Raw genomic sequence first — 27,903 nt, 5'->3', positions numbered from 1 at the left:
ATTCACAAACCAACAAAACTACATATGTTGTCAGATTACATATATATTGGTAAAATAAAGGAAATCAAGACAACTGCAAACAAAATTCATGATTAGTGGTTATTTCTGGCGTCAGGGACAGTGAGATTGGGTTGGGGAGTCCAGTCCACACAGAGAACTTAAAAAATAGTGGTAATGTTTCAGTTCATAAATTGGATGTTGGGAGTATAGAGGTTTATTATTAATATGCTTTATAATCTACACACATATTTTTCCTTTGATAGTATCATGCTTTATAACAAAAAGAAATTAACAAGCAAAGAATGTTTAGAAATAAAAGATCTTAATGCAATTCTCATTCTTGCCCCTAATTGTATTGTTATTTTAAAATTACAAAAATATAACAGTATTAAGAAAAAGTCAGGGAGAGGAAACATCTGTAATACCATTTTTCTTACATAGTAATTACTTTTCTTTTTCTTCCGATATGAATGTTTATGTTCTTAGTTATAATCACTATGTATGTCATGGTATATGTTTATATTACACGGTGGATGGTGATCTTTATAGCCATTAGTTTTAATGGCTGAATAATATTGTCATGAATGGTTAGCATAACAGTGTACTAACCATTCCTCTATGGTGGAATATTTAAATTATTTCAACTTCTCTGCTGTTACAGAACATATTCAAGGCTTTTACATTCATTCCACAAATAATTTATCTATGTGTAAGGCATTCTGCTAGCTGCTAGAATTTACAGTGCTAAACAAAAAGAGCCATACACTCTGTCCTTGGGAATTTAGAATCTAATGACTAACGGTTCTTGATTGTATTTTGCATTTTAACCACATAACCCTTAGACTTAAAACAGAACACAAAAAATTTTGAGCAAATTGTAGATTTACATTTAGTTGTGAGAAACAATACAGAGATCCCATATACCCTTCACCATTTTCCCCCAGTGGTAACAACATCTTGCATAATTATAACTCCAGAACCAGGAATTTGACATTGATACAATCCACCAGCCTTATTCAGATTCACCAGTTTCTCATGTATTCATTGGTATGTGTACACAGGTGCTTCTGTGCACTTTTATCCCGTGTGTAGATTTGTGTGACACCACCACAGTCAGGGTACAGAACAGGGTCATCACAGGATTCCTCATGCTCCCTGCCACCCTCCCTAACCCCTGGCCACCTCGCATCTGTTCTCTGCCTCTGTAATTTTGTCATTTATTATGATTATGTGTAAAAGGAAATGAGTAAGACTTTTCCCACATTCTGGGAATCTTTGTGGAATCCAAAATGAGCCTCTAATGAATATGATGTTTCTCAAAATATGTTAATTTGTCTATATATCTAAAATCTTCTTTTGTTCCTATAGCAAGTGAGCATATATCCTGATGCCATCTTTATTATTCTTTAGAACTTATAAGGGCAAAACTAGTTTTCTGTTGAGTTGTCTGTCTCTTGAGGAATGAGGACCTGTCAGAGCCTCATACGGAGAGGTTGCTCCATAGACATTTGTTCAACAAATGCCCTTGATCCAGAGAGCTGACTGAGGGCATTTGGAAAGGATGGAACACACAGAGGATGAGTAAGGGACAGTTGGACTTTAAACCTAATGTCCTGGTCTTATTACTTAGCTCCAAATATTAAATAAATCTCATTCTGATGATGAACCAACAGTTGGGGCTCCAGAAAACAAACCCATTATCCCAGTTTGCTCTCTTTTGCTTTTTACTTCTGTTTGTATCCCATTTCTTTGAACATAAAGTCTGAATCTTTAATTGTCTGAAATCCAGGCCCCATGTGGTCTAGTCCAGCGGTCGCCAACCTTTTGGACCTCATGGACCACCGGTTGGCAACCGCTGGTCTAGTCCATGTCTACCTTTCTGAGATTCACCTGGTGCCCTTCTCCCTCTGCGATCCCCCTCGTAAGGTCACCTTCCAGGTCTTTCCATAGCTTCATGTTGCTGCCCGTGGTGTGTGCTATTTATTCTGCCTAGAACACCATTTGCCCTTCTTCTCTCCACCGGCATTTGTCAGATACTGCTGTGCACTACGCAGAGCTTGGCTTCAACACAGCTTCCTCATGAAAGCCTTCCCTGACCCATCAGACAAGGTCTTGAGCCTCTTCCATGAGCACTCATGGTACCCTGTACTTTCCTTCGCTCCCCTCTTCCCCATTTCTGATGGTGTTTATTGATTCTTGGTTTGCTGGTATCAGTACCCCTAGCCCCACCCCTCCCAAATCCTGGTGAAGATAATGACTCTCCAGTTCCTGCTTCAGTGTCTGGCACATGATAGTTGCTCAGTAAATATTTGTTGAATTAATGGATTTACTCAGAGAAATGACCACTCCCTAAAATGTCCTTAGGTTTAACATGGAATTTCTGGAATTAGTACCTGTTTTTAAAGGTCTAGGTATATAGTCCTATAAAATTATTGAACTGTCCTTGAGTCTGTGACTTTAATTTGTTTTATTTTTCTTTCAGGTGGGGACCAGGGTTTACTGAACATGTTTTTTAGCAGCTGGGCAACAACAGATATCAGAAAACACCTGCCATTTATTTATAACCTAAGCAGCATTTCTATATACTCCTACCTCCCAGCATTTAAAGCGTAAGTGGAAACTGTTTACTGTTATTGGGGATGGTGAGGGAAGGGGAGTAGATTTAAGATTTTGGGGTGCATTGTCAGTCTGAGGGCAATAACAGGTGGGAAACTTTGAGGGAAGTCTTTTTCTTGCAAGAAGCATGGCTTGATGATATCGATCCCTATGCCCTTAGAATAACCTTCAGGGCATTTAGCTACCTATGGGGAAAGGGCCCCATCAGTTCCTGGGTTGCCTGGACCTCTGATAAACCATCTGTATGTCATGATCAGGAACAGATTGGGTGCAGACCCAACTTCTGCCTCAGGCTAGCTGCTTAGTTTCTGGTTCCTCATTTGTAAATGAGGGTCTTAACAGCTCCCTCCATGTGGTGCTGGGAGTTAAGCAAGATGCTAATAGCAGTGTGGTGTCATGGCCAACAGAGGGGGCTGTGGAGCTGGACTCCCTAAATTCACATCCTGGAATAGCCACTTCCTGGATGATTAATGGTCACTGAACTTGTGGTTCAACAGAAGTTGGACTTCTCTGCCTCCATGTCCACAGAGGGTACTGTGAGCAGTATGAGAGGTAATCATGTAAAGTGGGAGGAACAGGCCTGACCTGCCTGAGCACTCAGTAAGCGTTAGATAGTTAGTCCTTTCTGTTTGAGAGATGGACTAGCATAAGTAATAATCTCTGAAACCAGGAAGGTGGGTGTGTGGCTTACTCTGCCCTTACCTGCTGTCTGGCTTAGGCTCTGTGCCTCAGTTCCCAGTATGCAAAACAAGGAGAAAAATAACATTTACCTCAAAGGGTTGTCATGAGGATAAAGTGAATTCAGTCATGTAAAGTGCTCAGTGGAGGCCATTGTTTTTGGCAACGTGCTTGTTTGGCACTATCCCTGGTGCTGTTCTAATTCAGCAACCAGTGCAGCCAAGTTGCAACACTTGTCTCACTGTGAGTGCCTGGGTCCCATCCTTCAGCCTCTGACTCATTGTGTTGAACCAGAAAGATGACTCAAGTTTCCTGAGTAGAGGCCAAGCTTTCAGGTTGATCCTGAAACATAGCCATGAGCAGCTGAGCTCCCATTGAACTGGGCTTGGCTCTCCAGTCTGTCCCGCCAGGGCATTCCTGAGTGAGCAGAAAACATGCTCTTCATGGTTCCTTAGCCAAAGTCCTCCCGGTAAGTCTAGCACCACAGGAATTTTTCTGGGCAGACTCTGTCATAGCCCCAGATAAGGATTATAAGTATGTTGTGTGCTTTCCTCCCTACCTATTCTCTTGGCATGTGTCTCTAACATATTGCAGCCTCTTGATTCTCTCCCCTTTCTAGCACAATACAGACAAACCCCCAAATACACCAACTGTGGTTTGAGGAAAGCAAACAGAACAGGAATCACTGTCAAGGGATGGAATAAGAGAAGCATTAATTGCCTCTCAATCCTTGGCCTTATGAAGTACAAACCTCTCTTGCTTGACAATGTGGGCGTGATTCATTTTAATCCTTACTATCTCATAACCCTGCCAGTTTGAACCATGTTCCTGCAAACCATGATAGCTGACCCCTTGAACTGAATTTGTGTGTAATAGGGTAGTGGCTTAATTTGACTAGATCCAGCTAAGCAAGCAAGAAGATGAGAGTGCGAAGGAGAAGTAATCGTTAATAGTGTGAGCAGCCAGGCCGACGCGGCTCAGTGATTGAACGTCGACCTAAGAACCAGGAGGTCATGGTTCAATTCCCAGTCAGGGCACATGCCCTAGTTATGGGCTCAATCCCCAGTAGGGGGCGTGTAGGAGGCAGTCGATCGATGATTCTCTCTTATCATTGATGTTTCTATCTCTCTCTCCCTTCCTTTCTAAAAGTCAATAAAAATATCTTCTTAAAAAAAAAAAGGATTATTATTTTTTTTTAAAAATAGTGTGAGCAGTTCTACCCACCATCCCACTCAGTTCTGCAGAGTGAGCACTCGTCCTGGGATAAATATGTGAAGACATGAGAATCTGACATCCTGCCAATTGGTCTCACTTCTCAAACAGGGTAATCCTAGCGTTTAAAGATTCGTGATTTTCTTGTAACATGGTCCCCAGCGCCAAGCAATTCCCTTCGACTATTGGGATTCCATCTGACTTTCACCTTACTACCCAACTGAGCACACTGTCCTTTTCATTGATAGTCTGGTTTGCACAGACACTGCTCACATTTGTTTTATTTGACAGAGAAAAACAAGCAGGTGGAGCCCAGTTAGTTTTTAGGGGGAAGATAGACTTGTTTGCTAGACCTTGACCCCTCTATCAGGAACCCAGGTTTTGTTTTGTTTTTAGTATTTCCTAAATACATTTCTCAGAAAAACAGTTTGAGATCTAAATTACCAAAATGGTTAGGATGGTCCCATCTTCCCAGCTCATTTTGGAAATCTTAGTTTATTAGCATAGTCATAGAGTGTCTGATGCATGGGGAACTGGGGAGAAGCTCCACCGTTAGTCAGTTGGCCTGCAGCCTGTCAGTGCTGTGTCCTTGCAGCTCACCCCTGGGGGTAGCAGGTCTACTGTTCTGTGGTAACACTGCTCCAAGTGATGCCTTCTCTCAGCCCTTGGCCACCTGTTTAGTAATGTTGAAACCAGATCAGAGAACTCATTTTCCCTCCCCTCTGCCAGAAAATGCTTTGGGTGGGGTTTTTTGTTTATTTTTTGTAGGTTGTTTTGTTGTGTTTTTGCAGAGATCCATCTCTAGAAACATTTTTTCCTTACATTTTTTTTGTACAATTAAGAAGGGCTAAAAATTCAGGCAGATAGTTACATTACTTTTTTGTTTCAAGTTCATGTAAAATTGCAATCCAGATCTTCTAAGCTGAAATAGACTATCCTGAACATTTAGGCCATTATACTCTCCAAAGAGCCTGTGGGCCTCTGGGAGCTCAGCATGAATTAAAATCCCTCTGCTGGGCTCAGAACAACCGTGGTGGTCTCCAGACCAAGCAGCCCCAGGGTTTGGCTGGCCTTCCCTCTCACAGCAGGGCAATGGTAGGTGGAATGAGAAGCCATGGAGTAGCCTCTGTTGTTCCTCTCACTTAGGTGTTTTGTTTTTCTTGAGTTGTCAATGCTTAAAAATTGGGGAATTTCACATGAAACCCAGATTTCCAGCTTCTTATGAAAAAAAATCAGGTATTCAGTGGGATGTGGGAGAAAGATGTCAAAGATGACTGTTACGACTTGGGACCTAAACAGCTGAACAAAGGAGTTGCCATCTCCTGAGATGGGACAGACCAGGGGTAAATCAGGTTTGTGGATGGATTGCTAGAGATGTATTGAATGTATTAAGTTTTGGATGTAGTAAATTGGAGGTACATATTGAACATCCTGGTGAAAATCTACTTATATAAAAACCATGGGTGGTGTTCACCACTACCACAACTGCCACGACCAAGCAGAAGGAAGTCAGTCCTGCAGGGGTTGTCTTGGCAATGGCTGTGCCCTCCCCCGAGCTGTTTCCCGGAGCTGTTTCCTGTAAGGGTGGGGTTTGGGGCAGGAACCCACTCTGGGAGCATGGAGGCATATCTTTCTAAAGTGTGCCGCGCCAGCACGGCAAGGGGTGAACCTGAGTCGGGGCAGCTGAAAAGCTTAGAAAAGATAGACAAGAGAATGAAAGCCGGGTCTCGGTGGGACGCTGCTTCTCTGAGAAACAGCGACCATGCCCACAGCCATGCCTTTAGTTTATAGCAGATGCTACTAGGCAAAGTAAGGGCGTGACCAAGACGTTTACAATATTCTCCTGGGTTTCAATCCTACTCAACTACATGCACCTGAACTCTATCAAGCCTACATCACTCAGGCACATGGGGCCACATGTTCGAACCATAGGTTCAAGCTTACAACTACAGCTGTTGGCTATAATTGTGCTGGGAGGGCCCTGCCCTCCAAGCTGGGACTTGCACATGGCAATGAGAGGACTGTGCCCTCTCATCAGTCCAAGGCTTGAACCTGTCCAAAACACTGTAGCGGCTCCCCACAATAAAGTTTTAATTCTGTTTCTTTGTTACTGATTTTGTGGCCCCACCCCATAACAAAGAAACAATTTCGGAGGATGAGGCCCAGGAATCAGGATTTTAAAATGATTCCCAGGTGATTCTAATGTGCAGCCAAGGTTGAGAACCACTGCTATAGATAATATTAAAAATATATCTAAACATGCAATTCTTTGTCCAAAAAATGAGCATGTTCAAAAATTAAATGAAGAAAATTTGGATATACTCGATGGAGATTTTCACACATATTTGATTATTACATTGATTCCACAGATGAGGCTGAAAAGGAAATTTTTCCCATCAAATTTCTTAATAGTATTACTCCTCTAGGAATTCCGTGTCATAAATTAAAATTTAAAGTGGGTGCAATCATCATGCTATTGAGAAATCTTAATAGTAAATGGGGTCTTTGTAATGGTACCAGATTTATTATCAAAAGATTACGACCTAAAACTATCAAAGCTGAAGTATTGACAGGATCTGCAGAGGGAGAGGCTGTTCTGATTCCAAGAATTAATTTGTCCTCATCTGACACTGGCCTCCCATTTAAATTGATTCGACGACGGTTTCCTGTGATGCCAGCATTTGTGATGACTATTAATAAATCACAAGGACAAACTCTAGACAGAGTAGGCATATTCCTATCTGAACCCATTTTTGCACATGGCCAGTTATATGTTGCTTTCTCTCGAGTTTGAAGAGCATGTGATGTTACAGTTAAAGTTCTGAGTACTTCATCACAAGGGAAATTAATCAAGCACTCTGGAAGTGTTTTCACTCTTAATGTGGTATGCAGGGAGATACTAGAATAAGTTTAATCACTTTATCAGTCATTGTTTGCATCACTGTTGTTTTTATATCATGTTTTTGTTGTTTTTATATCATGTTTTTGTCATTTTTATATCATGCCTCTGTTGTTGTTATATCCTTTTGTTACTGTTTATTTATTAATAAATTTATATATTATTTTCATATACATTTTACTAATTTCCTTTCATCTCTTACACTTCTATTATAGAGAAAGGGCAAATAGCAATATTAAAATATCTCTGCTAATTAATTCCCTTTTTAAAAAAAATATATTTTATTGATTTTTTACAGAGAGGAAGGGATAGGGATAGAGAATTAGAAACATCTATGAGAGAGAAACATCGATCAGCTGCCTCCTGCACACTCCCCACTGGGGATGTGCCTGCAACCAAAGTACATGCCCTTGACCGGAATTGAACCCGGGACCCTTGAGTCCGCAGGCCGATGCTCTATCCACTGAGCCAAACCGGTTAGGGCAATTAATTCCCTTTTAATGTGCACGAATTTCGTGCACCAGGCTACTAGTGTAGAATAAGTAAGTAGATATAAGAGTTGGGAGATAGGAGAGGTCTGGTGAGATATAAACTATAGGAGTTGTCAGCATATAAGTGATATTTATATCCATAAGACAAGGTGATGTGACAAAGAGAGTGATTATGAGGAGAATCCTGAAGACTGAGCCCTGAGGCAGGAGAATTTGGAGGAGTAGGGACAAAAGTCAGAACAGCACAGCAGAAGCCCAGCAAAGTGAGGTGTTGTCCAGGCAAAGCAAAGAAACCCTATGCAGAAGGAGAGGAGCTATGCATCTGTGTCAGGCTGTGGCAGGTTAGGCAGAGGACAGCTGAGGACTGGCACTGGATCTGAAATGTGGTGGTCACTGGTGTCGTGGCAAGAACCCCTCCAGTGGACCAGTGGAGCGGAAAGCCTGCTGAAGCGGGACCCAGATAATAGATAATGAGAGATCCTGAATGTAGACAACTCTGCCGGCATTTTCTTTAAAAAGGGAGCAGGGAAATGTGTTGGTAGCTGGATAGGGATATAGGATCCAGGGAGGGTGGTGGTGGTTTTGTAAAGATGAGAGAAGTTACAGCATGTTTGTATTTGGTGGCAGGGGTCAAGGAGGGAGAGAGAAACACTAATCATGCAGAAAACTGAAGGGAGACTTGTTGGAGTGATGTCCTGAGTAGGTGAAAGGGGACATGTCCTCGGGCACAAGTGGAGAGATCTGCTTCAGATAAGAGCTGAGACAATACTATGAAGGAAGGCAGAGTGTGTTGGTTCAATGGAAGAATGAACAGATGAATGAATGGCAAGCAGTCAGCCAGGAGAGACCAAAAATTACATACTATGCCCAAGAAAGTCTTCCTGGTGGCCTGCCCCCTGGGACTTTCCTGGCCTACTTTGTGAAGAGTGGCCAGCTGGTAGGTGGTGTGGATAACTAGGTCCTAGGCTAGATTATTAGTCTGGGCTTGAGTACTGATGTTCTGATTTCCAGAACATGATTCGGAGATTTATTTAGCTTTAATGGCAAGGAAAAATTGGGTGTATTCCTGATGGCCACAGTTGTTTGCTGGGAAGCAGCTGTCTTTTAGTGATAGGACATGTGCTCTCTCATGGTCCCCAGTCCTACCCCACCAGGTTCACTCCTCTGCACGACCAGCCCAGCCCTTGGGCACTTGGGTTTATGACTCTTGATTTAGACTGAGTAAGAAGAGACATTTTTTTGAGGAGAGAGAAGAGGTGGCTAATTTGTGTGAATCAGTCTAAGAAGTTGCAAGAGTGTCCGTGCACCAGAGAACACACATCGCTAAAGTGGGTGCAGGTTGGCCGCCTGCCTCTGCGCTTCCCAGAGAAGGCTGCCCAAGCTGTACTTTCTCTCTCATGCCTAATTGAGCACTGCTGCACATATGGAGCTTCACATGGAATCGCTCCTGTGGGCACTGTGTGGAGTAGTTCCTTTTCCGTTCTGAATAGTTCTGTAGTCTCATCCACACATTACCAGCTGCATTTCTCAACTGCTAACTAATCATGAAAATTCTATCTGGTCTTTTGGTAACATCAGGTCACTGGGATTATTTTAACGGCTAACATAAGCAGTATTGTTGCTGGCTTGGGTTCAGACTGTCTTGTGATCTGGAGGTCTCTTTTGAGATCCTAGCTGTTAAAATTAGAACACTTATTTTAAGAGATGCATGCAAGCTGAGACAAATCCCCACTACTGGGTCAGAATGGATGCTTCTCAGCAATTTGGAGACAATTGTGATATGTTCCCAACTTGTTTATTGTTCCTGGCGGGTATTTTGGTGGCTAAACAGGCAGTGAGTCAGTGAATCTTCTGGTTATCCTTGCCCTAGGTCGAAGTTAGGTAAGACTATCTTCTGCCATCAACATTTCCCCTTCATATTCATCAGTTATTTTGGTTTTAGCCAGGCAGCTAAGTTCCAGCAGGTACTTGATTGTTGCCTTTGGTGAGAGAGAGAATTCCAAAAAATTATCATGGCTTACCCTTCTATAAGGAACACTCCCAGATTTGTATTTAGGTTAAAATATTCTTTTAAGTAAGAAGTAATTTCCTCTTATACTTATGATCTGAGCTCTTATTTTGACATGGTAATTTTGGATTTTCATAAATGACTGAAAAGTAAATTGATTAAAATAATAGAAAATGATTTTTTAAAACATTCCTCAGGCAACATGATTGAGATATAAAAATGATTACATGGAATTTATATCTCCTTAATTGAAACCCTAGATTCAAAAACAGTATTTGAGATCTTTTGCTCATCATGTTTGCCAAGTGTTTTATTATGAAAGCTAAGAGAGCCGGCCCTTCAGGCTCCTTCACTGTGTGAATAAATACTGTTCTGTTTGTACAGTTAGTACCTAGTGAGTCTTAACTGTATTACCACAAACTTCACATAAGGTAGCCAGCGTCAGGCCTGCCAGTCCCCCTCATGTTCCCCGGGATCTGCTGTGCTGACTGCCTTGTGTAAAATCTCAGAGTCTGTCTCCACTCCCTTCCCACCTTCCTGACCCTTGTTTCCCATTTAGCAGCTGCCTCACTTCTCACCCTTCCCCACTCCTCTTACTCTCAAAAGACCCTGGTTGGGCTGGTCCAAACCTTCCATGTTTGGTGGTTCGCCCAGGCCCTTTCCATAGAGTCCTTGCTCCAAAACCCGTTTTCCTCCTACCCCCCACTCATTTCTATAGATCTGTTAGATGTGTGGTGGTAATATCTCCATTCCTCAAAATAGAGATCCCGTCTCTTACTGTATGGAAATAGGGCTGACAGAGGCCGATCCAGAACACTGAAGCTGGTCCGTGAAGGTACTACATGTCCCAGTACCTTCCTTCCTTCCTCTCTTGCATCTCTGCTGTCACACTTCTGGGTCCTTGTGAGCGCTTTCTGGTCTTCGCGTTTTTACAAGAAATCTACTCATGTCGTGTATTTGTGATTCATTTTGTTGCTGAGTTTGGGCAGCTGTTGGGAGGGTACTCATGCTGTGCAGCCTCCCACATGTCCCCATCTTGCTAGCAGCCAAGGAATTCCTCACCTATGGGTGGAAAGGGCAGTTCCAACCACATTTAGGGCCCCTTAAGATCTTGGTTTCTATGTCAAACAGGCTTATTAAGAACTTAATCTTAAAATCGGGACTGCCCTGTCTATGAAAGGACTATCTAGTGCAAGCATGTCAAACTCGCGTGGAGGGTTGGGCCACATGCCTCATAGCGGCCCACTGGCCGTGAGTTTGACATGCTTGATCTAGTGGATACAATTTTTCACATTGTTAGGGTAGAATGGGTAAAGAAGGTAATTTTGGAGAATCTTAAAAGCAGCAAGAGAAAACAGTTAGTTACCTACAAGGGAATACCCATACGACTGTCAGCTGATTTCTCAACAGAAACTATGCAGGCCAGAAGGGAGTGGCAAGAAATATTCAAAGTGATGAATAGCAAGAACCTACAACCAAGATTACTCTACCCGCAAAGCTATCATTCAGAATTAAAGATCAGATAAAGAGCTTCACAGACAAAAAAAAGCTAAAGGAGTTCATGACCACCAAACCAGTATTATATGAAATGCTGAAGGGTGTTCTCTAAGAAGAGGAAGAAAAAGGAAAAGATAAAAATTATGATAAACAAAGTGACAACAAATACATATCTAGCAACAAATGAATCTAAAAATCAAGTGAATAAAAAATCTGAATAACAGAATAAATTGATGAATATAATAGAATCAGGGACATAGAAAGGAGTGGACTGACAATTCTCGGGGGGGAAGGGAGTGTGGGGGTACAGGAAGAGATTGGACAAAAATCTTACACCTATGGATGAGGACAATGGGGGAGTAAGGGCTTGGGGTGAGGTGGGAACTGGGTGAAGGGAAGCTGTGGGGGGGAAAAAGGAACAACTGTAATAATCTGAACAATAAAGATTTATTTTAAAAAAAATAAGGTAATTTTGAAGAAGGAGGGTCCTCCCTCTGGCCCCAGAGGGCAACATTGATTTATCATTAAAGAGATGCTTGAAGATTCATGAAGGTAGAGCCCAGGTCTGAGCCACAGCAAAACCCAGGGTGTAGACCAGTGATGGCGAACCTATGACACGCGTGTCAGAGGTGACACGCAAACTTATTTTTTTGGTTGATTTTTCTTTGTTAAATGGCATTTAAATATATAAAATAAATATCAAAAATATAAGTCTTTGTTTTACTATGGTTGCAAATACCAAAAAATTTCTATATGTGACACAGCACCAGAGTTAAGTTAGGGTTTTTCAAAATGCTGACACACTGAGCTCAAAAGGTTCGCCATCACTGGTGTAGACTGTCCCCAAATGGCATTCTTGTTGATGTAGGGGAAGATGGGCCATATGAGGAAGTGTCTACCAGCATGCAGCTGGTGTTCAGTGAGGTTGCAGAAGCACCTGGGCCCCTGGGGGTTCAGAAGGAGCCCGAGGCTGAGGTAGGCAGTCCTGCTCCCAGCAGAGACTGGGCAGCCTCACTGTGTAGGGTTTGCGGCATCACAGTGGCATTCTTGGGTCTTGGACCACGTGCCTGTCCTCCCCATGAGCTCTGAAGGCCAGTTCACAGGGTGAGGGGCTTCAGAGGCCCTGAGATGCAGTCACTTAAGGGGAAGCATCATCTATTTCTTGTTTGTTCTTCCCCTTCCTCTAAATTTTATGCAGACTGCATCTTCTGAGACCAGCCATTCTTCAGACAGTACTAACTTGATTTCTTTATAGCTTTCTTTCCTATGGGTTACCTTCTGTTGTTCTGCCAGTGACTATATTTGGGGTGTTTTCAGGATTCATTAGGCATACTTCTTCCAACTTTTAGGTTTACCATCTGTAGGCAAGGAGTTAATGCATGGAGTAACAAATGTTATATCCACAGACACTGTCCTTGTAACTCTGTGAGTTCTTTGTAATAACAGCCTAGTTGTGGTTAAGGGCCTTGGCTTTGGAGCGATGGCCTGGGTGGGATCCCAGCTCTGCCACTCACCAGCCATGTGATCCTAAACAAGCTACTTATTCACACTCTGGTTTCCTCACAAAGCTGATTTGGAGATTAACTGAGACAAGTCATGCAAATGTTAGCAGTGCCTGCCATGTGTGAGTACTCAATCTACAGGGTGGGCAGAAGTAGGTTTACAGTCATGAGTACGCAAAGCAGTTTATTCTTATATTATTAATTATTGTATTATGTTCAATGCAAACAAACAACTGTAAACCTACTTTTGCCCCAAAAGATAATGTTAGCTTTTACTGTTACTACTGCTTAATTATTTTCGAAGTGTCAAGAAGAACAGACTAGAGGAACTAAGATGGCGGCATAGATAAACACCGGGAAATTGCCGCCTCCCACAACAATTGAAAAATACCGCAAAGGACAGAGCAGACATCATCCAGAACAACAGGAAGGCTGGCTGAGTGTAAATTCTACAACTAGAAGGAAAGAAAAGCACGCTGAGAGCCAGAGGAGCTGCGGAGGTGAAGTGCAGAGGTACGGCGGCTCGCGCGCAGGCGGAAAGGGAGAGGAATCTGCAGTTCTCTTCGTAGCTCCTGCCGGATAACCTCAGGCCGAGGCTAAATTAGCACCTCCTTAGATCCAAGAGCCAGTGTACCCGGTGGTCAGAGGGAGACCATCCGGATTACAACTCCTCAGATCCATAAGGGACGCACTCAGGGCGCAGACTCAGTGAGCACCAAAGCCCCACTGAAACAAGTCTTGCCCCAGAAGGGTGTCTTCAGCACAGAAGTTCTCCCACTTCAGACACAGCTGATTCTCACAGCCAATTGGCCTGGAGGTCATTTCCTCCCAGTGATCCTACAACAACCAAGGCACCAAGAGTGCACCAAGAGTGTCCACCCCAGGTAACTGGGGAGGCTGAGCCACTGGGCCCTACAGGACACCTGGCACGCAGGGCCACTCTATCAACACAGGGAAGCAGCCAAAATGCGGAGACAAAGAAACAGGTCACAAATGGCAGAAATGGAGGAAAGCAAACGACTGGATATAGAGTTCAAGGCCACGTTTATAAGGTTTTTCAAGAATTTTATGGAAACCGCCGATAAATTTAATGAATCCCTCAATAAGTATAGTGAGACCATGGAGGACATGAAAAAGGACCAACTAGAAATTAAGCATACACTGACTGAAATAAAGAATAATTTACAGAGATCCAACAGCAGACAAAAGGATCCCAAGAATCAAGTCAAAGATTTGAAGTACGAAGAAGTAAAAAACACCCAAAAGGAAAAGCAAAAAGCAAAAAGAACCCAAAAATACGAAGATAGTGTAAGGAGCTTCTGGGACAACTTCAAGTGTACCAACATCCGAATTATGGGGGTGCCAGAAGAAGACAGAGACCATGATACTGAAAACCTATTTGAGGAAATAATGACAGAAAACTTCCCCTACCTGGTGAAAGAAATGGACTTACAAGTCCAGGAAGCGCAGAGAACCCCAAAAAAAGGAATCCAAAGAGGACCACACCAAAACACATCATAATTAAAATGCCAAGAGCCAAAGACAAAGAGAGAATCTTAAAAGCAGCAAGAGAAAGACAGTCAGTTACCTACAAGGGAGTACCCATACGACTGTCAGCTGATTTCTCAACAGAAACCATGCAGGCCAGAAGAGAGTGGCAAGAAATATTCAAAGTGATGAATAGCAAGAACCTGCAACCAAGATTACTTTATCCAGCAAAGCTATCATTCAGAATAGAAGGTCAGATAAAGAGCTTCACGATAAGAAAAAGCTAAAGGAGTTCATCACCACCAAACCAGCATTATACGAAATGCTGAAAGGTATTCTTTAAGAAGAGGAAGAAGAAAAAGGAACTCTTACCATTTGCCACAGCATGGATGGAACTGGAAAGCGGATAAATACCACAGAATCTCACTCATTTGTGGAATACAATGAACAACATAAACTGATGAACAAGGACTGATCCAGAGACGGAGAGGCATTGATTGGACTGTTGGGCCTTGGAGGGAAGGTAGGGGAGGGTGGGGGTAAGGGGGAAAGATCAACCAAAGGACTTATATGCAAGCATATAGGCCTAATCAATGGACACGGACAACGGGGGGGTGAGGGCATGAGCTGGGTGGAGGGGGTAGAGGGTAACGTGGGGACAAGGACACATATGTAATATCTTAATCAATAAAAAATATATTAAAAAAAGAAAGAAAAAAAAAAGAACAGACTAGAAAGGAATAGAGTTTATTCTATACTTATGTTTTAATGAGCTTTTCTACATTTCATGTAATGACTATATGACATTTATATTAGATTTAAGCAAATAATGGGAGTAGACTTCCTGGTCAGTTAAGACAGGAGGAGCAGACAGGTGGGACCTTGAGTCAAGAGTGAAAGTCTGAGAAGGTGAGGGAGCACCTCCGCTTCACCTGTGCACTGTCTGGTTTCAGTTAAGTGTTTGTATTGCTGGGATGGTTTCCCCATCAACATTGGGGCATTTGTTGAAGGCAGTTATCATAATCCTGCATATCTTTCCCTGGCCTTGTCTGGCTGCTTCTGAATAAAACCTCTTTTAGAAATGCCTGCCTGCTCTGGCTGTTCTGGAATCCCATGGTTCCAGTGTCGACACTGCTCTTGTCCTTTATTATTTTATTAGAGGTCCGGTGCATGAAATTCGTTCACTGGGGAGGGGGGGGGCGGGGGGGGGCAGTGTCCCTCACAATCCAGGACTGCTGGCTCCCAACCGCTTACCTGCCTGACTGCCTGACTGCCCCTAACCGCTTCTGCCTGCCAGCCTGATACCCCCTAACCACTCTCCTGCCAGCCTGATCAATGCCTAACTGCTCCCCTGCTGGCCTGGTCGCCCCCAACTGCCCTCCCCTGCTGGCCCAGGTGCCCCCAACTGCCTTCCCCTGCAGGCCTGGTCACCTCCAACTGCCCTTCCTTGCCAGCCATCTTGTGACAACATGGGGGCCGCCATCTTGTGTGAGTGCTTCGTGGTCAATTTGCATATTACCTCTTTATTATATAGGACTAGAGGCCCGGTGCACAAAAATTTGTGTACTCGGGGGGAAGGGGCGGGGTCCCTCATCCCGGTCTGTGCCTTCTCGCAGTCTGGGACCCCTCGGGAGATAACGACCTGCTGGCTTAGGCCTGCTCCCGGGTGGCAGAGGGCAGGCCCAGTCCCTAGGTGCAGCCCCTGGTCGGGCTCAGAGCAGGGCCGATTGGGGGGTTGGGGCACCACCCCCTGTCATGCACAGAGCAGGGTGGATCGGGAAGTTGCGATGCCACCCTCAGTCACGCTCAGGGTAGGGCCGATTGGGTGGTTGGGGTGCCGCACCCTGTCACACACAGAGCAGGGCTGATCAGGGAGTTGGGGCACTGCAGCCTGTCACACACAGAGCCACAAGGCGATCAGGGAGTTGGGGAGCTCCCCCCTGTCACGCTGATCCCGGTGCCGGGAGGCCTCGTGGCTGCGCTGATCCTGGTGCTGGGAGGCATATTACCCTTTTACTATATAGGATAGAGGCCTGGTGCATGGGTGGGGGCCGGCTGGTTTGCCCTGAAGGGTGTCCTGGATCAGGGTGGGGGTCCCCACTGGGATGCCTGGCCAGTCTGGGTGAGGCCTGAAAACAGCCCTCAGGCCCTCACCCAGACTGGTGGGTGACTGAAGCTCCCAACCACTCCTTTTTTTCTTTTTTTTTTTTAATTCTGGGCCAGCCTTAGCTCTGAGGCTTGGCTCCAGCTCTTAGGTCTCTGCTGCTGAAAGCAGGTATCTGATTTGTTTGGGTTCTATAATGGAAACACTGTTTCAACTCCAGCTCTGAGATCCTGGCTGGCTGAAAGCAGGTTTCTGGGGTTTTGTTTAGCTTCTATATTTGTAACAATGTTTCAAACTGCAAGCTCAGAGGCCAGCGGTAGGCGGGGAACGTTGGAGACCTTCGTCACTGAAGCAAGCAAGCCTCATGTTCACTTCAAGCTGCCTGGCTGCCGGCCGCCATCTTGGCTGGCAGTTAATTTGCATATCGCCCTGATTAGCCAATGGGAAGGGTAGCGGATGTACGGCTAATTACCATGTTTCTCTTTTATTAGATAGGATTGGATGACTCATCTTCCTGTTTGGACAAAAGCTTCTTGGGACCACGCACTGAGCATAGTGCCTTTCACATACCTAATTTGAACATTATTATTTCTGTCCTTTTAAGGATAGAATCCCGAGTACTTGTGTGAGTTTGAGTGAGTGTATGTGTGTATGTAAAATGCTCTGTGTGTATAAAATGAAGAGTTATCTTGGGGATATCAGGTAGCCTTCATTTTCATAAGAAATGCACTGTGGGATAGTCACCCTAAGAGGGAAATTGACAACAGGCTCTATTTTTCTTAAGTAGTTTGGAATGAGAGCATGGTAGGATGGGAAGAGCTCAGGTGGATAGAACTGTGCCAGATGCCATCTCTACCACTTAATAGCTGAATGGCTCTAGGCAACTCACCACTGGGAGCCTCCATTAACACTGTAGGAAAATCTACCTTGCGGACTGTTATTTCCAATCATGTCCTTACATAATTTGGGCCTCGAATATAGTAAACTTTCAGATAATGACAGTTATATAACAGGTTTCTGACATTTAAAAAAGTCTTTAGGCAGTAGGAAAGCTTACATGGATAGTTTGCGTTGTTTTGATCTGTGTATTATGATCAAATCCTTTGGTTGCCTGTAGGATAAATCCACTAAAATCTAACACGTGAGCCCAGCACTCAGGAATCCTGTCCCGTTTTGTCTTTTGCTATTAAGCTTCCTCCTGTTGTAAAGTTGTACAAACTTCAAGTCACATCCACCATCTCAGCGCCTCTGCCCCAGTGCACCTACCTTGCAGTGACCTCCTGCCTCTGAATTCCTAGAGCCCCCCTTCCTTTGCCACCTGTTGTATTCACCTGCATTATTTAGTTTTATAGTCAAAGATTTCCTCTAAGCCAAAATAGGACCACTCTTAATTCTTATTATGAAATATAGTGTATATACCAAAGAATATTTAAAAATGTAGTTTTCTAAAATACTCATCATTCAAGTTTATGGGACACAACCAGTACCTTAGAAGCTCCTTTGGCCCCTTTCCCATCACAGCTTCCCTCTGCCAGAGAACCAATATCATGAAATTTTTATTGATTACAGTCTTCTGTTCTTTTAATAGTACTTTTTGCTCTGCCCTTATATAAGCGTATTCATATGTATTCCTATTTGAATTTGTATGTTTCTTTTTTCAGCATATTTAAAAATTTCATTTTCACTGCTGAATTGTATTCAATGATATAAATATACCTGAAGTTGTCCTTTAAAAAAAAAGGATATGAAGGCTCAGATCATATAACTTGGACTTTATTATACAGGACAGGCACAGAGAGCCATTTGTTTTAAAGTGAAGGGGTGATACTTGCTTTTGAAATTACATGAGGGAAAGTATCCATGGCTAATTTTTTTGCCAGAGAGAGAAATGGAAATGCAGGTATATGAGCCTCCCCCTCACTGTCCTCCCCTTTGAACCAACTGAGAATGTGGGTCTGTTTCTAGAAAAAAATGATAGAAGCCTAAAAAGTTAAAAGAGCAGTTATAAAGTGGGAATACTTAATGAACTATTTAATAAATATTTTTAATGAAAAAAAAAATAGAATGGGTAAATAAGCATAAAATCTCAGTGACATTCAGCATTAAGCCTGTATTTCTTGCTCATGTGTTATTGGGCAGGCCCGGACAGCTCTGGTCACCTAAGCTGAGTTTTGAGCCAGGCCACAGGCTTGATCCATGTCTGCTCCAAGCGTCTCAGTTCGGAACCTGCAGGCTGCCCAGGCCACATTCTCTGCTGCAGAAGTGGCAGCTTCTTAGAGAAGGTGAACAAAAACAGTTCACTGCTCCCCACATTCAGTTGTCCAAAGCAAATCCTCTGAGCATACCCAACATTAGTGAGGCAGGGACATGCACTCCTCACAGAGGCTGGGAAACGGAGTGAACACGCTCAACAGTCATCTCACCGAACTTATGGTCATCCAGTTGTTTCCAGTTCACACCTACTTCACAGTGCTGCTGCTCTGAACATTTTGATTATGTCTCCTGTCACACATCTGCAAGAGTTTCTTTAGGGTACATGCCCAGGAGCTGAGCATTTTCAATTTGATTAGCTAATATCACATGGTTTTCTAAGCAGCTGTACCTTTGCTATGCACATTGAATTGTGTTTGGGTTGTTGCACTGAACCACTGATACTTTAGAATTTTGTGTATATTTAACATACAGTTGAATAATTTAAAAAGCATGCCTAAGTATTTTCCAGGGAACTCAATTTCCTTTCCAGCCACTACTGTAGGATGGAAGCTGCACTATTAGTCTGCAGAACAAAGTGCTGCTTATCTTTTTGTTAGTGCTCAGAATCCACTAACCATTTCAACTTGTGTTCACTTGGCAGGTTTGGTGCAAATGCCAAAGTTGTGCATTTCCTGGGACGAATCAAACCATGGAATTACACCTATGATCCTAAAACAAAAAGTGTCAAAAGTGAGTCCCATGATCCCACCATGACTCACCCTGAGTTCCTCAGCCTGTGGTGGGACATCTTCACCACCAGCGTTTCACCTCTGCTGCAGCAGTTTGGCCTCATCTCAGACACCCACCCACACCTCAATGTGGTAGGTTCTGTTTCTCCTTTAAGGTAATTTAATGCTGTGGTTTTTATTTTATTATTTATTTATTTTTAATATATTTTTATTGATTTCAGAGAGTTAGGGAGAGGGGGAGAGAAATAGAAACATCAGTGATGAGAGAGAATCATTAATCGGCTGCCTCCTGCACACACCCCACTGGGGATTGAGCCCACAACCTGGGCAATGTGCCCTAATCGGGAATCAACTGTGACCTTCTGGTTCATAGGTCAAAGCTCAACCACTGAACCACACTGGCTAGACAATGCTGTATTTTTAAAGTTTTGTATACCAGTAGACATGGAGTATTTGGTGGTATGTTAACAAAGAGATGATTGTGTGGATAGAAAACAATGTTCATCTTAGAAGAGAGAAATGTTACCAGCAAAGACTAACGTAGAAGTAGAGTTTCTGGCAAATTTCCTCAGATCAGAGAACATAAGAAAGGGTTTTAGAGGTTTTACTATATTTCCACATATTGTAACTATAAGCCTCTTGGCCCAACTGTCCTATGATTATTCCTAAAGCAATGAATGCTACGTTTCATGTTTTTGAAACTGCATACATTTAAACATACTGATTTTATTTTTGCCATCTGCTCAGAAGAATGTATTTTCAGTGAAAATTACAGCATGAACATATAAACAAATACTTTTCCAGGATTATTTTGATATACCGTGTTTGTACTCTTATATGGTTATATAGGATCTTGTAAAAGAAATCTTGTAAGAGGAAATGACATATTAACATTTACAATAAAAAAGTGCTTAGCATCTTTTCTGACTTTAAAGTTCTTCCTCTAAGGTTTGTTCTTTTGGAGGAATTGGGAAAGGATAAGAAGTTAAATTTTGGGGAGGTAGTTGTGTGTAAAGTGGGGATAAATGGTGATGGATAGAGACTTGACTTGAGGTGGTGAACACACAGTACAAATGATGTATTATAGAATTGTACACCTGAAACCTATTTAATTTTATTAACCAGTGTCACTCCAATAAATTCAATAAATTAAAAATAAATAAAACCTGTATATTACATATTAAGCTATAAAGAATAGAACTATGGGTAAGTTACAATCAAGTCTAACTGATCAGTTAATTGCCTTTCTATAAGAGACTATAAGGTTATAAGAGATACTTCTCTTTTCTCTAGTATAGATTTTAGCCATTTCACTTATTAGCACTTATAACAAAATATGAAAAGGAGAATGGGAAAAATAATGCACCGCTTACATTCTTACTCTAATTGCTTTGTATGGATCATGAAGTAACACTTGCACAGTACTTGGAACATTGCCTGGCACATAATAAGTGCTCAATAAAAGTTAGGTATTTTTATTTAACAGTTAAACTTGTCTATCAAGTAATTATTATTATTGTTAATATCCTCTCTCTAGATATTAAAATTAACAGAAATGTAAAGAAGTTACATAACTGCTCTTATTTGTGTAACAGACTAGTCAGTAGGAGAACTGGGACTCAAATCCAGGTCTGAGAGACTGTTATCCTTATGAAAAATACGGTGAGCGGAGGACTCTGGAAGAGCCTCCCTAAATCATTCCTGTTGCAAATGGAAGGCAAAGGCAGAACTAATCCAAGGGAAGGACTTATATTGCCTCAGCTCTAATACAATCCCATGGAATCCACCCAAGTACCTTGGAGTTCCAGTGTATTTAAATGCATTCATATGCATTCACACATGCATGTAGATATAGCAACAAAAACAAGTAATCAGAAATTTTATTCTGCCAGTTTCTGTTAAAAGCAATACCTAAATGTATTCATCCGCCTTCCTTTTTCTCTTCCAAGATTTCCAGTACCTTCTCAACTCAGAGCTTTGTGAAGGATAGCTTTGATACTCCTTTAGGGTACAATTGGAGTTAATTGTGTGTCTATATGTAATAAGAATCTAATATAGAGTAGGTTTGCTCCATTTCCTGCACATTCATTTTGTTCCTTCTGCAACCCAAGGACTAAGAATTATGAACCAAGAAAAGTAAAGCTGGGAATTGAAACAGTAGTTCGAAACTAAGTTAATTACATGTGCAGAAGCTACAAGATTAGATGTTACATGGTAATAAGCTTGAATAGGCAGATGAGTTTGGTGCATGGTCTCAAACCATTTAGCTCTCGCTTTTATGATGTGACAACTTGTGTATGTGGTGCGGCTCTCTGGTTAGGTTCTTTCTGAAGCTTAGCCTCTAAAGTATCATTTTGTTTAAGTTCTCAACCTTTCTGAGCTCACAGATCGAGACTTATGTATCATGAGACTGTTCCCTTGTCCATCATCTTACACTTTCTAATGAACTGTTTGCAGCTTTCAGACTTGGTCTGTACACTACACTGGCTTTCTCTTGTGGCTTCTCTAGAAAGGTATGCAGAACTTAAACATTAACCTTAATTACTTTGTTCTCTTAATGTTTTCACTGAGTCAAGAAGTCTTCATTTTGTTAGGGAAAAAATCATATGACCCTTGTATTTCTGTGTCCTTTTTTGTTTGTTTCATGTACTACTTTCCAGTTTTTGCTACTTTGCATGATAATTCATCCTGGCTTTTCTCACCTTCTTCAGTTTATTGCATTCTCTAAAACTGTCTTGATTTTCAGCTCTCAATGAGTCTCTGATTATGCTCTCCTTTCTAGGAAGATGTCTCCGGAGCTGTGTCACATTTGTCCCTTGGGGAGACCCCAGCTACGGCACAGCCTTTTGTATCCTCAGAAGAACGGAAGGAGAGGTGGGAACAGGGCCAGGCTGATTACATGGGAGCAGATTCCTTTGACAACATCAAGAGGAAACTTGACACTTACCTGCAATAGAAACACTGCCACTTTTCCATGGACACATCCCCTTCACAGGCACTTTTTTCTCATACTTATTATCTAGAGCTGAGTCTGTTACAGTTGCTAGAGGCTTTCACTAAAATTCATCAGATAAAGGGTTTTTGTAGGACAAGTGATAACTGAGCAGAAGTTATGAAGTAGCAATTGTTATATGGACAATGGCCTGTTTTTTAGACTGGGGCTTATTCAGCTGATGTTTCAGAAATTCTGTTATGCTGATTGCCAACATATGTGGTAAGGGAAACTCAAACTATTAAGATGGCTATATCAGCTCTTAAAATGGGCTGAGCCAGGGGCCAGATCAGTCTTCCTTCAGGGTGGGACATGGTATCTGTCTCTGGCTTGCTGTTGCACCTTTGTAGATATGCATTTCAAAATTGTTCAGAGCTGCCCGAGTGATTACAGTTCTGCTTTCAGGTTAAGACAGCCTGTAACACTGCTGAGTGATGCATAAGCCCTTCAACAAATGGCATCAACCCATTTTCTTCCCTCACTTTAGTGTCTGAAGATGCCCCAGTTTTCCATGTACAGTGAGGCAGCATGCTAAATGCTTCTATTCAGTTCTGTATATCTGAAAACAGCAGTGACACCTTATATGAAAAATAAAGACTTATTGACATATCTTATTGTCTAGTTTAATTAAGGATTCCTACCCCTTGCAAAAAAATATATTGGGGAATTTTTCATTATTTGTAGAATGTCAGTGTTTTTAAAACCAGTGTAAAACTTAGTACTAGAATATATATAAAATTGGTTTCCAGATAGCAAAATATAATTAAATCTAGAGTTCTCCAGTGATGGGATGGATCTGATAGATAAAAGTGAGATCAAGCTCATCTAATCTGTGACCCACATTACATCTTCATAGGAAATGAGTATTCAGATTTAGAGTGTTGTGACCTTAAAATCATCATGGGTTCATTGACTGTCTCTGAACATACCCAATAATCTTCTAGGACTGTTAGAATCAATACTGGACCCCAGTGTCTTCTGGTGTTTTTATCCACAGCTTAAAATGATAGAAATTTTAAGAATATATTAAGTGTACAAATGATTCTAGGTTGAAAGGATGGCAAGATAGGGAAGGATAGGATGCAAAATTACCTTTTAAAACTAAAATGAGTATTCAGAAATCATTCTATTGAAGAAAACGGGAACACCATTCACAAGAAGAAACTTGAGGTTTAATTGGGAAGAAACTTTCAATGGTTTTTATGACCTAAACTTCAAGGTCACCCTTTTTATTTCCACAGTATCATGTATTTGCATTATGATTCATAACAGTAGCAACATTACAGTTATGAAGTAGCAACGAAAATAATTTTATGGTTGGGTCACAACATGAGGGAATTGTATTTAAAGGGCCAGAAGGTTGAGAACCACTGGTGTAGATGAATACACAGGGGTCTGGAATTCTATAGGCAAGAATGACTGGAGACCACCTTGGAGGCTGTCTACCACAAGAGCTCAAGAAGAACATGTGGAGTTACCCAAAATTGTAAAATATTAAATTATTCCTGAAGGAAAAATAAGCAACAATTATTTGGACTGGTGGAGAATTGAGTTGCTAAATACATAAAGCACTGTCAGGTGCTGTGCTCCGAAGTCTCTCAAGATACTCCAAGTCAAAGGATCTCTGCATCAGGGGGTATGAGCTAAACTCTTCCAATGAGAATCCAAAGCATAGAGAAACATGGCTAAACGGAAATTAATTTCTTTACAGTGTAACTTGCAAGTCATACAAATGAGCCTTTATTTCTGGACAGTATGTATAATTTCAAAGCTCTGTGTTGCTTTCACAATCCCAATGATCAAAGATAATTGTCTGCTTTCAACAAAATAGTTGGGCATATTTCAGAAATAACATCTGCTAAGTATTTATCTAGTACCTACCATATCACACATGTGACAGGCATTAGAAATATAGGACTGACAAGATATAGTTCCTTATAGTCTAGTAGGGAACAGACCAAAACAGAAACTAACAAATATAATTACAAATTATGCTAAAGTACACTGACAATATTGACAGGCAAGATCCAGCCTTAGGGTGGTCAAGAAAGATTCTATAAGATACTGATTAAGCCAGAAAGAGAGGTGCTGAGGTAACCAGAGAGAAGGGAAGAATATCCCCTTAAAAGGGAAATGTGTGAGGAAAGACCTGGAGCAGGCAAGAACTTGATGGAAGGAAAGGATACCAAGACAGGATGGAGAGGTAGGAAGTGGCTTCATAGGCCAAGGTGTGGGCTTTGGATTTTATTCTAAATTCAATAGCAGTTGATTGAAGTTTCATTCATGTAATTTATATCTAATTTTTTGTATTAAAGAAAAATTAGAGATGCACACAAAAGTAAGCAGAAGAGTTTAAAGAACGCCTATCACCCAGCTTCAACAATTGTTTAATCTATATCCCCACCAACTCTTTCAAACCCCCCACCCCCACCCCCCCCACACACACACACCAGATTATTTGGAGGCAAATCCCATATAAGAAATTTCATATGAAATATTGCCATATATATAAGATGTAAGAATTTTCTTTTTTAATATATTTTCATTGATTTCAGATAGGAAGGGAGAGGGAGAGAGAGAAACATCAATGATGAGAGAGAATCATTGACCGGCTGCCTCCTGCACACCCCCCACTGTGGATCGAGACCACAACCAGGCATGTGCCCTTGACTGGAATCAAACCTGGGACACTTCAGTCCACAGGCCTGCGCTTTATCCACTGAGTCAAACCAGCCATGGCAAGATATAAGAACTTTTGAAGATAACACCAAAAAAAACAAAAAACAATTATTTCCAAATGTCTCCATTATTGTTTTATTTCCACTTCGTTCTTACCAGGATCCAAGTAAGGCCCATACAGTATAATTGGTTGAGACCTCTCTGGTAGAATCTTTTATTTCTGTACCCTCCCTTTTTGTTCACTTTTGTCTCCTTGCAATTTTAGAAACCAGATTATTTGTCCTGCAGTCCCCCACATTCTGCATTTTGCTGATTGCAGTTTGACATGTTTCCCTGTATTCTATTGACAGTACTTTAGAGTGGTGTTAGCTATTTCCAAATCACTGGTTACCTTCATATATTAACTGCTATTGGTGACCATTACCTAGATATATTATTTCATTAGGGATTTCAAAATGGTGATACTCTTATTAGCTGAAGTATTTCTGTGTACTTCCATTCATCGATAATATGGTATTCTGAGTTTAGATTTATATATATACTAGTGGCCCGGTGCACAAAGATATGTTCATGGGGGCGGAGGATTCCCCTCAGCCCAGCCTGCACCCTCTCCAATTGGGGGCCCCTTGGGGGATGTCTGCCCACAGGGATTGGGCCTAAACGGGTGGTCAGACATCCCTCTCACAATCTGGGTCCATTGGCTCCTAACCACTTACCTGCCTGCCTGCCTGCCTGATCGCCCCTAACTGCCCTTCTCTCCTGGCCTGATCTCGCCCCCAGCTGTCCTCCCCTGCCGGCCAGGTTGCCCCCAACTGCCCTCCTCTGCCGGCCTGATCTCGCTCCCAACTGCCTCTGCCTTGGCCCCCACTACCATGGCTTAGTCCGGAAGGAAGTCAGATGTCTGGAAGATGGCCGGTTGACCTGGTCTAATTAGCATATTACCCTTTTAGTATAGATAGATTATATAGGATAGGATTGCTTAAATGGTGAGGGGAAAGCTTTTTTCAGCAGGAGGAGATGCTCTTGGCAGACAAAAATACATAATCCCTATCTCTGGACTGATAGCCAGCCATATGCACTATACTGCCAAACTGGTCATTAAAAAAATGAACTGCTTTCTTACACCTTACACCAAACAGCTGTTCCCCTTAAAACCCCTCCTCAGACCCCACCTTAGGTTCCGCCTTCGCAGTTCACCCAGATTAGGTTCTGATTGGTCAGTTTCTATGTCAGCGTCAAAAGCTCCACCTCCTAAGCATCCATTGGCTCCTCACACTTCACCCAGATTTGGTTCTGATTGGTAAGTTTCTATGCCAGTCAGTGTCTCTGGGCTTATCAATGGGCCTGATCAGAGAGGTGGGTCTGAACAGCAGCTCCAGTGGAGGCCCGAAAGAGAAGGCATGGCTGCTGGCCAGGCCCAGAGTGAAAGAGGCAAGTGCTGATCAACAGCTGTCACAGAGGCTATGGGTCAGACCCTGTTTTTCTCTCCAGGCCTCTCTTCGGACCTGATTCGCAGCCCCCTCGGCAGTCAGTGCTGGGTCAGGGCACCCTCAGTGGCACCCTCAGTGGTCCATTGAGCCTTTGGTCATTTTGGATGTTACAGACCCTGGGTTTTTATATATTAGGATGTGTATCTACACTAATAAAAGACAAAGATGCTAATTGACCATACCTTTGCTACGCCCTAAGCCATGCCCACCAGCCAATCAGAGTGACTATATGCAAATTAACCCAACCAAGATGGCGGCCGGTAGCTACGGAGCTGGAGCAAGCAGTAGGCTTGGTTGCCTGGGCCATGGAGGAAGCCAAGCTTCCCACCTGCCCCGAGCCAGCTGTGGCCTCTGCTCATGGCAACAAAGTTTCAATTATAGAAGACAAATAAATCCCAGATACCTGCTTCCAGCCAGCCTCCACTGGGAGCTTGGGTGGCTGGGGGTTGTGGCCAGCCTGCAAACAGCCATCAGCCCCTCACCCAGGCTGGCCACACCCTCATGGGGTGAGGGTTCCCATTGGGGGCTTAGCCAGCCTGAAAACGGCCCTCAGCCCCTCACCCAGGCTGGCCAGGCACCCCAGCGGGGACCCCCACCCTGAAGGGGCAGTGGCCAGCCTGCAAACAGCCATCAGCCACTCACCCAGGCTGGCTACACCCTCATGGGGTGAGTGTCCCTGCTGGGGGGGTTGGCCAGTCTGCAAACAGCCATCAGCCCCTCACTCAGGCTGGCCAGGCACCCCAGTGGGGACCCCCACCCTGAAGGGGCTGTGGCCAGCCTGCAAACAGCCATCAGCCCCTAACCCAGGCTGCCAGCACTCCTATATAATAAAAGGGTAATATGCAAATTGACCCTAATAGCAGAATGACTGGGAATGACTGGTCACTATGACACACACTGACCACCAGGGGGCAGATGCTCAATGCAGGAGCTGTCCCCTGGTGGTTAGTGTGCTCCCACAGGGGGAGCTCTGCTCAGACACAAGCCAGGCTGACAGCTGCCAGTACAGCGGTGGTGGTGGGAGCCTCTTCCACCTCCTCAGCAGCGCTAAGGATGTCTGACTGCAGCTTAGGCCTGCTCGCCACTGGCAAGTGGACATCCCCCAAGGACTCCTGGGCTGCCAGAGGGATGTCTGAGTGCCAGCTTAGGCCCAGTCCCCCAAGGAGCAGGCCTAAGCCAGCAGGTGGTCATCCCCCGAGGGGTCAGAGACTGCGAGAGGGCACAGGCTGGGATGAGGGACCTCCCCAAGTGCACAAATTTTTGTGCATTGGGCCTCTAGTATATACATATGGCAGGATAAATACT

At 43.0% G+C, this 27,903-nt stretch overlaps 1 protein-coding gene across 1 annotated transcript in view; it reads left to right on the top strand.

Annotated features, from left to right (window-relative positions):
• GYG1 (glycogenin 1) overlaps positions 1-23,031 on the top strand; it is a 42,260-nt gene extending 19,229 nt beyond the window's left edge. Inside the window, 5 exon segments of the mRNA XM_081087454.1 lie at positions 2,483-2,609; positions 19,350-19,569; positions 21,895-21,909; positions 21,912-21,950; positions 22,220-23,031. Coding sequence (XP_080943580.1) covers positions 2,483-2,609; positions 19,350-19,569; positions 21,895-21,909; positions 21,912-21,950; positions 22,220-22,393 — 575 coding nt within the window. The 3' untranslated portion in view covers positions 22,394-23,031.
• Positions 23,032-27,903: the final 4,872 nt, after the last annotated feature.

The sequence above is a fragment of the Myotis nattereri genome, assembly GCF_964212035.1.
Source record: "Myotis nattereri genome assembly, chromosome: 3".
Taxonomy (NCBI): Eukaryota; Metazoa; Chordata; class Mammalia; order Chiroptera; family Vespertilionidae; genus Myotis; species Myotis nattereri.
The sequence above is the reverse complement of the archived record's forward strand: the minus strand, read 5'-3'. Positions and strand labels throughout refer to the sequence as shown.